At 35.8% G+C, this 18,513-nt stretch overlaps 1 protein-coding gene across 1 annotated transcript; it reads left to right on the top strand.

Moving 5' to 3' along the window:
- Positions 1–9,752: 9,752 nt before the first annotated feature.
- LOC141617290 (uncharacterized) lies at positions 9,753–10,241 on the top strand. The gene has a single exon (XM_074434472.1). The coding sequence runs from the start codon at positions 9,753–9,755 to the stop codon at positions 10,239–10,241; it is 489 nt and encodes a 162-aa protein (XP_074290573.1).
- Positions 10,242–18,513: the final 8,272 nt, after the last annotated feature.

Here is an 18,513-nt window from a genome sequence, read left to right as displayed (position 1 = left end):
GTAACATGGTGGCATTAGTTGTACAGCATGAAAGTTGATATGAGACATGTTCCGGATTGATAGTCCGATAGTTGTTACCATATGTTGGGTGATCGTGGATTGTGCTTTGCATTGCGAAAGTGATGTTTTATATATATATAGAGTAACGGTTGACGGTGATAATGTGCGTATGATAGTAGTAAGAGTCGTTACGAGTAGAGCGTAGACAGTGATGATGATGATGACATGGGGGGATGGTATTTCTGGGGAGGCATGACTCGAGTGGGAAGAATAGCAGTGTCGTGTTTTTCCGTGTCTTATATGTTGGGATAGGGGAGTTGAACTTCGGGGACCAAGTTCTTTTAAGGGGGGAAGACTGTAATACCCGTCCTTTTAGAGACCCTTTGACCAGTGTTGACCGACCTTGGGAGCGGGAATAGTCCTAAAAAGACGTACCAAAGTTATCTTGAGTTGCGAGTTGGAAGTGGTACTCGATAGAGTAGAGGCTACTCGATCGAGTAGCTTAGGTACTCGATCGAGTAGGGGGCTACTCGATCGAGTAGGTTGGGTACTCGATCGAGTATCGAGTTTGCGGCGAGGGTTTTATATCACGTTTTGTTAAATCCGCAAATCATTTCCGCCTCATTCCTTCCATCCTTTAGTCGCCTCTTTCCCTTCCCTTCACCACAAAACCTCCATGGAAGCCCTTTGAAGGTCCTCGTGCCTTAGGAGAGCGTAGCTTGAGTCGGGTAGCGGTCTTTTGCCGGGTTTCTCCTTATAGGTATGTCATAATCATCATCACTTTTCCCATTGTTGTGATTAGGGTTTGCTTGATAGTAATAGATAGTTGTTTTGCCCTTATAGGCTTTGCTTGGTTGCTGGTTATGACATGGGTCGGCGTGGATTGGTTGCGGTTGCATAAAGGTAGGTTCGCCTACTCAGTTTCTGTAGATAGTCTAGTGTGTCGATCGTTGTATCGTTGTTGTTGTGTTGTGATTGCGATCGTGTGACGGTATGTAGACTATTGTGATTGTGATTGTTTGTCTGTGGTTCTCGAGATGCGTTCTCGGCTGAGTGGAGTCACTTGCGGGAGTGGCTTCACGCCCTAGTTTCGCCCTTCGTGGAACCCGCCACGGAAGGGGATGTGCACATTAATGGGACAGGGTTATCGCTCGGTATGATGAGCGGGGCTTAGGTGGGAACGGCTGCGGTCCCCCACTGGCAGGGCTGGTCCAGTGGACAGTCGGTGACGGAGATGGAGTGAAGTACCTGATTATGATTGTTTGTATTGTGTTGTTTTGTTAGTTGTGGTTGACTTGGTTGTGTCTTATCTCAGTACTGACCTTGTGTGGTTGTCTTGTTTGTTTATGTGTCTGCCGTGATCCCCTATGGTGAGCAGTCTGTCTTAGCAGGTGTTGATGTGGTTGCTAGCTGGAGTCCGGGCAGGGATGAGTCGCCACGAGATTTAATAATTATAGCAAGTAGTCTTTGAGTTGTATCTTTTATATCATTAGTTGGATAGATGGCTTGTAAAGTAATTTAATAGTTCTTTTATCGACACTTGATTATTACTATCCTCGGGCAACCGAGATGGTAACGCCTTTATATGCTAAGGAAGGCCTAATTAAGGCTCCTCTGTATATGGGGGTGTTACACTTGAAATCTAGGATATGACTTGTGTTAGGTGCTAAGAATGTCCACATACTGTAGACCACAAACATCCGCTTGAAGTCATATCCACTCTCAGTCGTTTGCTTTAACCTTTCAGATAACTAGTTCATCTTGATCATCTATGTTGTGCCTCCTAATCCGAACCTTTGGCGCCATTGTTCTTTTAAAGGCTCCTCTGCTGACTGTTTACAACGACCAATCGGTGTAAATTCCACTTCATTACCTTGCCTAGGTAACATGAAAAAGTCATGGATATCATCCTTTTTCAGAATAAACTCCTTTGTACCAGAAGCTTTGAACAGGAAGTTGTTTTGGTTGAATGCCTTTATCACACATTTTATTATCCCCTTTGGGAATTCGGTTATTTTCAATTCTAACAGGCCCCCAAAACCAATCTCTTTAACCGCTTGTTTTTGTTCATCTGTGAGATTGTTAATAATCTCGACCAAAGTTGTTGATCGACATTTAACTACAAATTCAACAGGCCTGCAACATAAACTATACATGTTACAACAACAACAACAACAACAACAACAACAACAACAACAACAACAACAACAACAACAACAACAACAACAACAACAACAACAACAACAACAACAACAACAACAACAACAACAACAACAACAACAACAACAACAACAACAACAACAACAACAACAACAACAACAACAACAACAACAACAACAACAACAACAACAACAACAACAACAACAACAACAACAACAACAACAACAACAACAACAACAACAACAACAACAACAACAACAACAATTTATTCATGTAAATCAAATTACAGAAACAACAAATTCACTCACTGTAACATGCAATAACAGCTAATGTAACAGACACATTGAATAACAGTAACAGACACATTGCTTAACAGTCGGAATAAATATTTCTTCAGTATAATATTCCTATCCATTTCTATGACAGTTTACAGATACAATTACACATTCCACTTTCCAAATAGAAACTATAACATACATATTTCTTCAGTATAACATTCCAATCCATTTCTATGATAGTTTACAAATTAGGTTAACCGTGTAAACAACATCAACAGTTCATTAATATAACATACATAATCATTTACTAGAACTTAATGAAGAATAGAAACACTACATACTTCTGTTTCCTTTTAGGCTTTTCAGCGTGCTCAACAATGTCTTTCTCCATATTGTTTGCTTTCAATTCATTACCAACATTCTTCTTCAAAGTCACCTTTAGTTTCTTCGCATTAGTAGTAGGAACTTCATCGTCTGCATCCTTGTTTTTTCTTTTCCCCTTTTTCGTTTTAGGGCTTGAATCTACTTTTTTACTCGTTTTCGTCATTATACTTCTTCGATTCCTGCATTTTTTTGTTAACATTGCTTCAATTCATCATCGTGTATATAAACTACCATTGTTACATACCATTATTGAAGCAGAAAACAACAAAATAATATCACAATACTAAAATTAAAATGATAAAACTTATATACACCATGAAAAGGAGATTTGAATTTCCATTATACCTATTATTGAGTGATATCAACGATTATTGTTCTTGATTTTTGAAGCAACTGATGATTTTAATTTTTTTGATTGTTATAACGGTGTATTGGTGATATTGTTTGGGGGAAAACGGTTGACAGATGTTTGAAGAGGAGAGAGAAAGTAAAAAAATTGGAAATTTTGAAACATCGCGTTTTTTGGAGGTTTTGTTTAACTCTGGAGTCTGACGTATGACATGCAACGTGTCAGCATCTTGTGCGTCCATTGTGTTGGATCTGACGGTGAAATGATAGGACGGACTCATTTAAAACCCTAGACTCATCGGGATCCCTTTGTATATATATATATATATATATATATATATATATATATATATATATATATATATATATATATATATATATATATATATATATATATATATATATATATAGAGAGAGAGAGAGAGAGAGAGAGAGAGAAGAGATCATGTAAGGCCATGATATATATTGAGTCCATAAGTTCTACTATGAGCCATTGGATGGAGGGAGATGGAGGGATGAGATGAACCCACCCAAAGTCATTATAGAAGCTAATTAACACACTTTACTAATCCACCCTAATTAACCACTAATTTACTATATATCTGTTTTCTACCCACCCATTTCTCTCTCATCTCACACATTTCACTCTTCTCTTCTCTCAAAACCTCAATAAAAAAAACCCAAAAAATCCAAATAAATAAAAAACCCAAAAAATCCAAATAAATAAAAAACCCAAAAAATCCAAATAAATAAAAAAACCCCAAAAAATCCAAATAAATAAAAAAACCCAAAAAATCCAAATAAATAAAAAAAAAACCCAAAAAATCCAAATAAATCATTCATTTCTCTCTTCTTCATTCACCACCACCCACCACTATCCCACCCGACACCACCCACCGCCCACCTCTACCTCCACCACCGCCGTCGGTAAATTATACAAACTCGTTTTTTTTTTTTTCCAGATTTTGTGTCTCGGTTTTTTTCGTCACTTTTTTTTTTTTTCCAAATTTTGTGTTAAATTTGTTGTTTGTGGTCGGTTTATTCTATTTGTTAATTTTTGTTAGTTTTTGTTGTTATTTATTCTTTTCAATCTCTTCTTGTTATACGTTTTTTTTAAAAAAAATCGGTTTTTAAATATCGTTTTTTTTTGGTGATATACTTTATTTCATCTAAGATCTACTAAAATATTTTTCATAAAATTTGTTGTTAAATTTTTTATATAAAAATGATATAAATTGACTAAAGTTATACAAATAAGGACTAAAGTTATACAAAAATGGTCTAAAGCTATACAAAAATTGACTAAAGATTTACAAATAAGGACTAAAGTTATACAAAAATTGACTAAAGTTTTACAAATATGGACTAAAGTTATACAAATAAGGACTAAAGTTATACAAAAATTGACTAAAGTTATACAAATATGGACCAAAGTTATACAAATAAGGACTAAAGTTATACAAAAATTGACTAAAGTTATACAAAAATGGCCTGAAGTTATACAAATAAGGACTAAAGTTATACAAAAATTGACTAAAGTTATACAAAAATTGACTAAAGTTATACAAATATGGACTAAAGTTATACAAAAATTGACTAAAGTTATACAAAAATGGACTAAAGTTATACAAAAATGACCTAAAGTTATACAAATAAGGACTAAAGTTTAGTCAATTTTTGTATAACTTTAGTCAATTTTTGTATAACTTTAGTCATTATTTGTATAACTTTAGTCCATATTTGTATAATTTTAGTCAATTTTTGTATAACTTTAGTCCAGTTTTGTATAACTTTACTCCATATTTGTATAAATTTAGTCCATTTTTGTATAACTTTAGTCCATAATAGTATAACTTCAGTCATTTTTTGTATAACTTTAGTCCAAATTTGTATAACTTTAGTCCAAAATTGTATAACTTTAGTCCATAATAGTATAACTTTAGTCTAAATTTGTGTAACTTTAGTCAAAAATTGTATAACTTTAGTGCATAATAGTATAACTTCAGTCATTTTTTGTATAACTTTAGTACAAATTTGTATAATTTTAGTCCAAAATTGTATAACTTACACAAATTTGTCAGTGAAGTTGCATTGTATAACTTTAGTCATTTTTTGTATAACTTTAGTCCAAATTTGTATAACTTTAGTTCAAAATTGTATAACTTTAGGAATATAAATTCAGATTTGAAACCAACACAATAAGAAGATGAGATTAAAGTTACTTTAGTCATATAGTCTGTAACTTTAATGTTTGAAGTGTATAACTTTAGTCGTAAATAGTGTAACTTTAGTAGCAGATAGTATAAGTTTAGTTATATTTACATAAAGTTTTGAAAATTCAAAATACAAAAAGTGATGAAAGTTGAGAAGAAGAAAACTAGATCTGAAAACTAATAATAAAAAAATAACCAAATAACAATAACAAAAAAAAATCCATAATAACAAAAACCAAAAAAACCCATAATAACAAAACCCGTTAATCTAACAAAAAAACTCGTAAATCTAACAAAAAAACCAAATATAAAAAAAAAACAAATAACAATAACAAAAAAATAAATAAATAACAAAATCATGATTCGTCAAAAAAATTTAACAATGAAAAATTTATATACCGTGTGTATAACTTTAATACACACAGTGTATAACTTTAATAGACAAGATGTATAACTTTAGTCCAAAATTTGTGTAACTTCAATTTATACAATGTATAACTTTAGACATTAACAGTATAACTCTATTTTGATTATTGTATAACTTTAGCCCAAAATATGAAACTTAAAAAAAAAAAAAATTTCCTATATAGATCTGAAAATTAAAAAGAAGAAAAACCGTAAAACTAACCAAAACTAGATCTACAATAAAAAAAACCAAATAACAATGACAAAAACCAAATAACAATAATAAAAAATCAAATAACAATAACAATAACAAAAACCCAAATAACAATAATAAAACCAAATAACCAAATAACAAATAACAATAATAAGAAATAATAAACAAAACAAAAACAATAAAAAATCAAAAAAACAAACACTGATTGAAAATACAAAACAAACAGAGAAAATGACAAAAGAAAGACCCACTTTCAGATCTCGGAAAAAAAAAGGACAATTTGAGCAAGGGTGATGATATAAGAGTATATGCATGAAATACAAGTCCAGTAAAACAACATAGATATTTGCTCCAATAAGTTAAATGCCAACACATGACGATCAAGGTGACAATTAAAAGAAAGACCACAAGCAATGCAGCAAAATTCGGAAATAGTGGCCTTTAATGTTTGGATGCACAAACAGAATATATATGCTCCTGCATGGCTGATATAAGTCACTGTGCGGGTGGTGTCGATGGTGGTTTTTTTTTTTAGTTTGGTTTTTTTTTTGTTTCAGTTTGGGTTTTTTTTTGTTTAGAGAGGGTGAGAGGAAAATGAGAGAGAAAGAGTGAATGAGAGAAGTGAGAGAGGATGAGTGAATGAGGAAATGAGTTGGGAGATTAGAATGGTGGAAGAGTTATACAAAATTAGAAGGAGTTATACAGAATTAGGGAGGGAGATTAGGGAGGTTCATTTGTGACCCTTGAATGAGATGTAATCTCATCCCTCCATCCCTTCCATCCTAAGGTCCTTATAAGGACTTAGGGACTCATAAGATGTAAGGGCCTTATGAGAACCCTTCTATATATATATATATATATATATATATATATATATATATATATATATACTAGTGTAGATCCCGCGCAAATGCGCGGTAAATATAGGCCTTTTAATTTTTAGTGTATTAGTTATAAATTTTAGATTTATATCTCGCGAATTTTTATAAAAAAACAACTAATATTAAAATTAATCAAAAGAATTGAATAATTCCATGAATTGTGTTTTTTATGAAAATATTTTAACTACATCAAATTTAAAAAAAAAAAACTTTTTTCGTCACGAAGTTAATAATAGGAGATACATTTTTTATGTATAGATTATTTTAAATGAAAAATTAGTTTAATAAATGAAAATCTAATTTATTTCCATATATAAGTTTGAGCACTTTGGAGGGAAAACTTTAGAGAAGTTGTATTCTCTTAGTATATATGAGGATCTATACTTTTAAAACTTGCACCTCATTAATATTTATTGGTTCACTCCATTGTATTTTGATATGAACCAAAAAAAATTGAAATGGAAAACTAATAAAAAAATTTATTTAAGTTGTGAATTTTTTTTAGTGAATGTTTTTTTATCACGAAGCTAATAGTAAGCATGTGTCAAGTTATTCTCTACAGTAATAATTATTGCATTACTGAAAAATTTAGCAAAATACTATATATTAAATCCAGAAACCAAGGGACTTCAATGTAATTAAAGAAAGTTATACAAATTAATTATACTATATAGTTTTAAATCACTAGCACCGTGTCATGGACCCAATTAAGGGATCTCAATGCAAATATTATATAGTTTGGGTTAAAATTAAATTATATAGAAGCTTGGTAATTTTCCTAAATATGATCAATTTCCTTAAAATAAAATAATTAATTAAGATGGTCAATTTTCTTAAAATAAAATAATTAATTAAGATGATCAATTTGAAGGAGACTAAAAGAAAGAAGATGTCTGGTAATTTTCCTAAAAATTTATAGAAGACTAGAAGATGGTCAATTTTCTTAAAATAAAATAATTAATTAGTATAAACATGCACACTTATGGTATTAATTATTATCATCATAAAATTATATATTAAATTTAAAATCTATGCAATTTTATTAAACTTTATAGTTTATTAGATGTATAGAGATGTTAATTATTTAACATATAAAAATATAATAAGTAGGTCATAAATAATTCAAGTTAGATTCCATAATATATAATATTGCATAATTCTTTTGATTTGATTTAATGCATATATGTAATATATTTATATAAATATATAATCCTCTTAAAATTGCATGCCTAAATAGTAAAGGTAATTTCGTAAGTAAAGAAAAGAATTGTAGTAACATTGGATATAGTTATATAATAGTAATCACTCATTCGAATAGTAAAAGTAACAATATTATCAACGAGATTAGTGAGAGTGGTAGAAACAACGGGAGTAGTGAAAGAATCAATATTAATGCGGCAATAGTGAAAGTAACAATAATTACGGCGGGAGTAGTGAAAATAACAATGACTACGGGCAAGTAGTGAAATGTTATTACTATTGTTTCATTAATAAGAGTAAAATATTAACAGCGAGAGTAATGAATTTGTCTCAAAATTTATTTCATCGTAATTTTAGGATATGTTATAAAAAATATATTAATGATAAATTTATGGGTTATGCAACTTTAAGTAATTTTATTTAATGAAAAAAAAATTTTAATTGTAAGTAGAGGTAGCCCGGGCGAAGCCGGGCACCAATACTAGTACTTTATAATTTAATATCAATTTTATTTTACTTTAATGAAAAAATCATAATTATGAATTTATTTTAAAAAATTAGATTTTATTTATAAGAATATATTCATTGAAAAGATAATAATGTAATGAAAGAAAATTTTATTTATTACCTTATTTAGCTAGATGCTTTTTGGAGGGAAAACTAAGAGAATTTTTATTCTCTTAGTAGTAGGGTGATTAGGCCCATATTTCTTACAACTCGATCCATTACCATCCCTAGCCGTGTCACGTGTTGTGTCCGTGTCCGTGTCCGTGTCCGTGTCCGTGTCCGTGCTACCTAGACGATAGCTCAGTCTTACACTCTTGCCCTTCTATTTCATTGTCCATTCCATAATGGCACGAGTAATAAGCACAACATAACACATCGATGACAAATTGGGGCACCACAGCGGCCCGCAGCCTTAACGCTACTTTACAACTGAACACGGAGGGTCTCTTTGTCGAGACTAGGCCAGCCCATCATCTGTGGTTATGTAACACTACAATTAAAAGGCAGGGTCCCACGGACGGTCGTCCTTGACAATATTAGATTTTAATTTGTTGTTAAATCGAAATTATGACGACCTTCTTATATTAATCTATATACTCCCTTTCATCCACTCTAAAAGTAATATAAACCCACCTTTTATGAGAGGCAAAGTAGATCCATGTTACCTTTGGACTGAATGAGAAGGAGTATATTTTAATTTAGAATACAACAATTCGTGTCATCTTCTCAAAAGATATTAACTTGCTTTTGATGAAAAAACACAAATTCTTAAGAAATATGGTCTTATTATTTGTCTGTTTTTAATGGTGTGAGACACGGTCTCAGATGAATTAACTATGAAAAAATTGGTATAATGATATTGGTAACTAATCAATTTATTTAATGCCCGACATTACATTTAACTATGAAAGAATGTTTTAAGATTAGATTTGACAGATTGTCTATAGTTTGACTTATTGTTATTAATTTTCCATATCTTTTATGCATTGTGAATTTGTGTAAATACTATACGAGTATGGCAGTCTTCTACTTCTACAATTTGGTTATTGAATTGAAAATTCGTTTTGGAGTATTTCAGCTCTTAAACAATTTTTTTTTTTTTTTTTCGAGGGTAAATTTAGTTATAAGTGCTCTGAATAGGAATGAAAAGGATAACATAGAGATGGTGATGGACGAGGAGGAGATTACGGGAAGATCTTTGGAGAATAAGGAAGTTAAGGGGGGTCGCCCCGTTTATCTGGTTCATAGCGGGAATGGATGCCATGTAAAGCGGATTATGGTCGATGCAAGTTGGGATACCCAGAGGGTAGCATCGTTCGGATGGTGTTTACAAAATGAGGAGGGGGTAATCGAGTATGAAGGGAAGGCCAAGGGAAGAGCTGAGAACCCTTTGCAAGCTGAAACCAAGGGGCTCAAAATGGCTTTGGAATGGGCTCGGGAGGAAGGTTTGTTACATCTGGAAGTTTCGTCGGACTGTCTTCAACTGGTTACTCAACTTGCAGATCTTGGGAAGGTGCATCACACTATTGAAGGATTAATGGAGGAGATTTCTGAGCTTTCGTCGTATTTCCACTGCCTAGGTGTAAGCTTTATACCTAGGGATCTGAACTGCAGGGCTCACAAGCTTGCGGAGGAAGCTAGGAGGCTTTAGGATTCTCTTTTGCCAGTTGCCAAAAAAAAAAGCTCTTAAACAATTGATCAATTACAAAAGCGGAAAAGTCTTATCGGACGAGTTTGTTGAGGTGGTGTGGCAGGGTGGTGCTTGGATCTGGCGGTGTTGTGGGTTGGTAGGGAGGCGGTGGCTTCCGTTTTTTTTCCTGTGTTCTGCTTTGTTTCCTTTATGTTTTTGTTTAATTTCCGCTTTCGTTTTTGTTTCGTCTCTCTTACTGAGGGCTCTGTCCCCGTCTATCAGTGGTGTCCTTCTCTCAGTTTGAGTGCTTTCGTTTTCTGGTTCGTTTGCAGTTTTCTAATAAGTCAGCAGAAGATCAGCGTTGTTATAGATCGTTATATGGGTTTACATATTTTGTCCGATTCATGGCTACAATCAATCACGTCAGAAGAAATGGATACTCGTCAAGAAAGATTCGGAGACCCTCTTATGTATGAAAGTCTTTTGCGGCGAATCGATGATAGAGACTCTGTTGCAGTGTTTCATTCTTTGAACAAGAATTTATTTCCTATGGTTGTAATCGATTTGTATCCGATTGTGTTTGGCATATGTTGTAGATGTCGTATGACTTTTTATTAATGATAATGATCTTTTCTCAAAAAAAAATTACAAAAGCGGAAAAATTGACGGGAATAACCCACCTTTATGTCAACTTCCAGAAATAATCTTACCTTTCAATAATCCGAAAACAATCCCATTTTTAAATCCTGTCTTCTTTAAACAATCTCTTAGTATTTGTTACCTAATAAACCGGTTTCAACCCTCTAACCTTAGTATACTTTCCAGATTCTTCAATTCTATTTTATTTCATCCCCCCACATAAACTACTCTAAGCAATTCCAGAAGATTAAAAAAACATCACCATTAAAGACTCCACTTCGTAGACCACAATCAAAATAATCAAGTCGTTTCAATCAATCAAGCATGTTGATCATTATACTGGCCATTAACGAACCACTTATCTCTTTGTCTCCTCTTTCAATTAAAAACGATACGATCGGTAAATTCATCAAACCCAAATTATTTAATCGTAAATCTCCATTGTAGATTCATAACCCTAGAATTCGTATATGCATTCATCTACGGATATTTTTTTAAAGTGGGCCTTGAAAAGATCTTCAAGTAGTTGTTTATCATGTATTCCGTATGTATTTAGCTAGTGACATTAGCATTTTGCGATTTTATCAGACTAGTTGTTGCTCCGCGCCCTACCGGGCGCGGTGCCCCAATTTGGCCAATCGTCTAACAAATCTCATTATTAGGCATCGAAATAAAAACGGAAACTGCCTTCTCCCTGGACAAAAACGTTGGTAGAACAAGTAGCGCAAAAAAAAAAAACATCTATGTAAAATACTTAAAGCACCGCTTCAGTATAATATAAATTGGAACGTCGTCGACCGGTGAGACACGCCTGTTTTCCCTAAAGACGAGCACATGGTGCAAATGGAAATATAGGATAAGATAACAATGCCAAAGCCATACTACATGATCTGACATATATACACGATCAGACTTGGAGAAAAGGCAATGTGAAGAATAAAAAAACTCACATGAACAATGCATCAACCCACAAAAGACCATTCCTTCAGGAAAAACATACAAATTCAGACATATATACAAGATCGGACTTGGAGATAATCGTTTACAGTACCAAGTTATGAACAACCACAATCGATGAAATTAAAGGCCTCATTACATAATATCAAATTAAAGCCTACTAAAATAGAAGTTGAGAACGTGACGTCTCATCAATTGAAAGTACTGGGTTAGCTTCACACGTGGCTTTTCGCACTTTGTTGGATAATCAGCTATAATAGGCTTGGAGGAGGGAAAGAAACACGGGCATGCATCATTCACGTAAGCAACCAATCTTCTCTAATAATGAAAGATGATTTTGAGAATAAAGAATGGGGAAAAAACATGGGCATGCATATAGAATTTCATCGATTTCAATACCAAAATACTAAAGACAATAGTTGCAAGATCATCTGTATTCCCTACCTTCACTATTACTATAAAATTACATAATGTTTAGCTACCTAGAAAATCACTTTGAGTGTGGTTTTATTGTCGGGGCTTTAGGTAAACAACTAAGACGACCAAGGATTATCGACACACCAATATGAACAAAATAATAATCTTAGATTTCAAAGTAATACCAGACAAGAGTTTCCTCAACTATCCTCAGCTAAGATAGATAGGGTTTTGTAGATACCTCATTTCTGCACCTCTCGCAAACCACCCGGTGATGATTGGGCCGCATGTTTGGTACGCGGAACGATTTGTGACAGTTCGTAAGTTCATCGTCAAGTGATTGCTCAAACGCTAATGTCTACCTCTTAGTTATCATCTACGCGCCGATACGGTCGTTTTGGCAGTAATTAGAGTACATTTGGAGTCCGGGCCTAAAACCGTCTTCATTTTCTGATAACCGTTAAATCCCGAGTCAGAATGTTCTGGAATGTTCCGGATATTTCTATTCCATATTTTATAAATATTTCACAATCTTTTATTCTTTGGTAAACAATTTCCCGTAATATTCATACAAGATATTAAGGAAAACCAAATTATTCCGTCATTCCATAACATAAACATGGAAATCTTTCTTCCGCAGGAGGAAACCACTTGGAAAGACGCGGCGGTCTTTGCGCCTCTTCCAAGAGACGCAGTGACTGTTGCGTCTCTTCCCAGATCTTTTTCTGCGTATTTCTCGTATCTTTTTCATATCTTTCCGAGATTCACTTCCAAAGTCTCTCCGAAAACCCTATTTATTCACGTGATTAGTATAAATAGGAGCCTTCGCTCCTCATATTTCTCACGCGAGTGTCCGCCCTTCTCTTCTCCCTTTGCATTCTAGACTTTTGTTCTTACTTTTTGGCGTCTACGTGCTTGAACATTCGACCACGTAAGCTCGGATCCTTCTGAGTACCAGCCTCGTTTGCATGACCGGCCAATTTGACCAACTCCACCATAATCAACTTAATTAATCTAATCGTTTTCCTCTTACGAGGGCACTTTCGTCTACATTCGAGTCGAACATCACTAATCGATAACTTAGTTCATCTCGTTTCGTCAAACATGTAAGTCTGAGGGTGTAAATCTCTCTCTTATTTATTGTTCTTTACTTTTGTATCATCATTAATGTAAGGTTTATGTCGAAAATACTTGTTAAAACCGATTTCTAAAACCGTGCTTTAAAACCCTTTTTACGGATTACCAGAAAACAAACCGTCGAGAAAGGACGCAGCAACTGCTGCGCCTCTTCGAAAGAGCGCAATTCCTGCTGCGCCTCTTCGTGAGGCTGCCGCAGTTCCTGCTTCCTTTCTTCTTTCTTCGTCCTCTGTAATTCGTTCTTTGTTTGTTTTCGTTTGTTCTTCAATTCTTTGACGTAATAGCATAATAACCTCACATGTATATTATTTATCATTCATTAGTATATAATTCATCGTTAAATCCGACTTAAATCCCTTATAATCTCATATTTGCGGGTTTTCGTCATTAAACTCAATCCGGGTTATAGAAATTCGATTTGTCCATATTGAGTTTCTGGAATTCGACCTTTGATATATTTTCATCTGTCTATTGTCATATTCGTTGTTAATTTATCGTTAGTTCGTCATATTTAATCTATTTTGTTCACCTATGTCACTAATCAATCGTTCATTCATGTAATTAATTCGTCTACCTTCCGTCTCATCCATGTTTCGTTGCTTTTATGACCATCAATCATATGTAAGTAACCTATTAAATCACTTCTATCCGAGTTAGATATGTTAATCAATCCATTAAAATCACCAATTTACATTAACGATTTGCAGTTCCGGCTTCACAACCAGAACTCACCCTTGGAAGTACGCAAAGAATCTGCTGCGCCTCTTCCCAAAGGGCGCAGATCTCTGCGCTGCGTTCCGTTGAGTTCTGTCTCTGAACTCCCTTTCTGCCTTGACCTGTTTAATTAGCTTACGTATAATCTACTATTAACCGTATTATCGCCTACTGTTCTGTTCGTTATTCCTTTATTCATTCTTTTTCCCAAATCATCCGTTTTAAAGGTATTTTCGACATAAATCGTTAAACCCGATGTAATTATTGTATTTTCATTATTGTAATTTTGTTTATTGTATTCCTTTTTTTGTATCATTTGTGTGCCTTCACATGTAATTGAGCTTAAATTCCTACTTCGACATTAATCGTGTGCTAAATTGTGTGTTAACCGACTTAGTCTATTCTTCACATGCTAGGATTAAAACTTGGATGTTGCATTGCATGCATATAATCGACGATATATCAAGTACGAATAAATTCCCTAATCATTAGTAGAGGCCGCTATCGAGGCGGGCGGGATTAGGTGTTCGATCAAAAGAGCTTCCTAATACGTACCCTCACCCTTTACTCCAGATCTCTGTGAACATCCGTGTTCATTGGCATCCACGAGAGTCATTCTAGACATAGAATGCTAAGGGTAACGAGTTCTTGGTGTCTATGTCACTACTTTGTATCTTGACATGACACGAGGTATTCAAACGGTTCCAATTTCCCATAAAAATTGGTGGCGACTCCACAAAATGCAAACGCTTTTTCTCTCTCCCAAGCACCCCCGTGGGCCCATTGTCCACAGTTTGGCGACTCCGCTGGGGATAATACACTTACGTGTAGCCAAGGGTGAAACTTGAACAAGGTTAGGGAATAGTTTGTACAAGACAATTGTCGGTTTTCATAACTCGGATCCTAATTCTTATTTGGGCCTAAAGATGGATAGCGATTGACGTCATCCATACCATGATGCTTACTCTTGTTTGTATCAAGGACCTTCACTACTTGAGGAAATGGACTAGGAATCGGCCTTACTCTTGTTCGGTACGCGCCTCTCCACAGACTTCGGGTTTGATCGTTCGGTATGGCAACCCACCCTTTAAACCAAAACCCTTTTAAATGCACTCAGCATCCCGTTATAATGCTTGTATAAATGTTTGTACCTTACGTGATCACCATTTCTAAACGAAACCATGACGATTCTTGTAAAAATCAAAACCCTTTTTTTAAAAGAAAATTTCGAAAAAAATTGCCATTAATTAGCGCAAAATCCAGTCAAAACTTTGTCCGTTTGTCGAGTCAAAACTCGGGCCCAAGCCCATTTCAAAACCTCACTTCGAGTTCACTCCTACAACTACACTATAGTTGACTAGGATACACATTTTCAAAACTTTGTCTTTTCTTCAAAGTGCACTCAACACAAGTGGCACACACCCACTTCAAGAGTCAAATCCTTTCTTCTCTTAGCAAGTGTGTTAGAATGGTCGATCGTGTTTTGATTCATCGTCGATCTCTTATCCAGTTTTTCAAGATGCCTGAAACAAGTGACGCTAACTTCAATCAACTTCAAGATGGTAAAATGATCGAATCCTAGCCGCACTAGCTCAAATCCAAGTTACCCAAGACCAAGTGTATGATCGCCTTGACACCATCGAGGGCCGGATCTACGCCGTAGAGGGGAGGTTGCCTCCTCAAGAAAGTGAAGTAATGGATGACTTCGTGAATGACTTCAGGGATGAAAACCCTCTCATGGGAATGACTGCAGCTGAGAAAAGACTCCAATACTTAGAGGAGCAATTGATGTATCTTAAAGGGGATGACATTTATAGGGAGAATAATCGCAAGTATGAGGCCGTCAATTCCAAATTGCCAACCAACTTCAATATGACGGATATCCCTAAATTCAAGGGGCACAAAAACCCTTTGAACCACATCCGGGCCTTCAAAGATTACATGTCTATCAAAGGCATCAAACCCGAGATGTTCTTAAAGATCTTTCCTTCGTCTCTTGACACCATCCCAAAGCAATGGTTCTACTCTTTAGAACACAAGAAGATCGCTACTTGGGAAGATGCCGCAATCGAGTTTTCCAAGCAATATGCGAATAATGCCGAGATCCAAGTTAACATGCGCACCTTAGAGGTTCTTACCCGAAATGACAAAGAAGGATTCACCGACATCCTAAGTAGGTGGAGGAAGACTAGTACCCAACTAGTTGAACGCCCGGATGAGGCTACCCTTGTGGAGAAGTTCGTGGACAATCTCAAACCCATCTATGCCAATCATTTGAGATACCAAAACATCAAAACTTTCAAGGACTTAACCGTACTAGGAACAAGGATCGAAGATGACATCCGTAAAAGGCTCTTGTCCAAAACGGTAGGTCGAGGATATCAAGATTCAACTAGTCGTTCTTACGGCTCCACTAGCAAGACCGATGAGGTCAACCTTCTTGAGCCATCCAAGAAAAGTACCCCACCAAGGAAATTCACAAATCTTGGGGACATTTACTCCAACGCTCTAAAGAGGTTAATGAAGCAAGGCAAACTCCAACCCATAGGACCTACTCCCGAACCTGAAAAGAAATCCAAATTCTGGGACGAGAACTCGTACTGTGAATACCATAGGGGCAAGGGGCATGACACAGAAAAATGCTACAAATTGAAAAATGTGCTTCAAGACATGATTGAAGATGGCCGACTACCAATACCGTCGGGAGGTAAACCCAACAACACTCAGAACCCTCTTGGGATTCTAGTGATCACAAGTGAAGAGTCTACCTTAGATTGTTCACACCTCATTTCCCCAATTGAAGATGAGATCCACGCGATCGAGAATGAAGGGTTCTACTCTACCATCTCCCCTACCATTTCCGACTTCATCACATGGGCAAGGAGTGTGGATAGGCAAGTTTGGGAATTGGAAAATGTGGTGACAACCTTACATGACCCCAACGCGACACCTAAAGAGCATGTGCCACTAATCTTCTCTCAAAATGCCACTATGCAAGAAATAGTCGCCGTGGTTGATAAACTAGTCGACCAAGTCACACGACTAGAAGACGAGATCATGAGAATGAGAGAACTAGCTACAATCAATGGAGTATGGGCCGATGATGATGAGGACGAGTATCTCATTGAACACTCCCTAGTCAAGGAAATAGTCCAAAATGGTGAAGACCAAGATGTGGACCACCTAACTCGTTCGGGGCGTCCATATCAAAGTACTACTCAAAATGGTCCAACCAACATTGTCACACCAAATGACAACGAAGATGACTCCACTGATCATTTGCTCAAGCAATTACAGAAGACAAAGGCTGATCTTTTAGTCTGGCAATTAGTAGCAAGCTCTTTCCCACATCGTCAAGCTTTACTGCAAGCTTTAGCCAAGCTAAGCGTAGCACATAACTCCACACCCGAAGATGTAGTCAACTTGGTCTTCCAAGAATCACCAAAGTTAAGTAATCCTATTACTTTCTCAGATGAAGATTTGCCACCTTTTGGCGCTAGTCACAACTTGGCTCTTTACATCACTGTCATTTGTCTAAAGAAGAACGTGCCAATGACCTTGGTTGATGATGGCTCCGCGGTCAACGTCATACCCCTCAAAACGGCATACAAACTAGGCATGAAAGAGTCGGATTGGACCCCTACCAATCAAGGTGTTCGTGCATATGATGGTACACGACGAAAGGTAGTAGGACTCGTTAACCTCACCATAGCCACAGGGCCAATTGAGCGAAAGGTTAACTTCCAAATAGTGGACATTGAAGCTTCCTTCAACATACTTCTAGGAAGGCCTTGGATTCACGCTTCCAAAGCGGTGACCTCCACCCTTTATCAAAATATCAAGATCCCACTAAATGCCAAAGTGGTGACGATCACTTCGTCACCCAGCAAGGCAATAATCGAAAAGAAGTCAAACAATCAAGTCCTTGCGGACCCAGTATATGAGCTTGGGGGCTTCCAAAGCATAAGCGTCATAGAAAGTGAATTGGCACCCTTATACTACGATCCCTACTCCAACTTGGTGGTCAACCACATACTCAAATCCCAGGGTTACTTCCCTGGAATGCCTTTAAACCCTATCCGAAGAAACACCTTCGCACCCTACAAGGAAGGCAACTAAAAAAGGATACCACTTGGACTAGGGTACAAACCCACCAAAGAGGAAGTTCTCGAGATGCTTTCTCAAGTTCAAAACCGTAAGTACGTGGGAGTCCAAATGCGACCCTATCTCCCTACCCTAAATGGATACTTCGTTAAGGAAGGAAGTCTAGAACTCTTTCACGGATTTCCCGAACCTTGGCACTATCTCGAAAGGAAGCTAGCCGGAATCGAGATCTTTCACAATTGCTACTTCATTCCTCCAGAAACGGTTCCTACCGTCAAAGCTCGTCAAGCACCTTTCTTAGACAAATAATCTGTTAGTCTATTGT

This window comes from Silene latifolia, chromosome X (genome assembly GCF_048544455.1).
Source record: "Silene latifolia isolate original U9 population chromosome X, ASM4854445v1, whole genome shotgun sequence".
In the NCBI taxonomy this organism is placed as follows: domain Eukaryota; kingdom Viridiplantae; phylum Streptophyta; class Magnoliopsida; order Caryophyllales; family Caryophyllaceae; genus Silene; species Silene latifolia.
This window is presented reverse-complemented; position numbering and strand designations above follow the sequence as displayed.

Bases quoted from the DNA above. Each gene is read 5' to 3' on its own strand.
- LOC141617290 (XM_074434472.1), top strand. From the start codon at position 9,753: ATGGTGATGGACGAGGAGGAGATTACGGGAAGATCTTTGGAGAATAAG.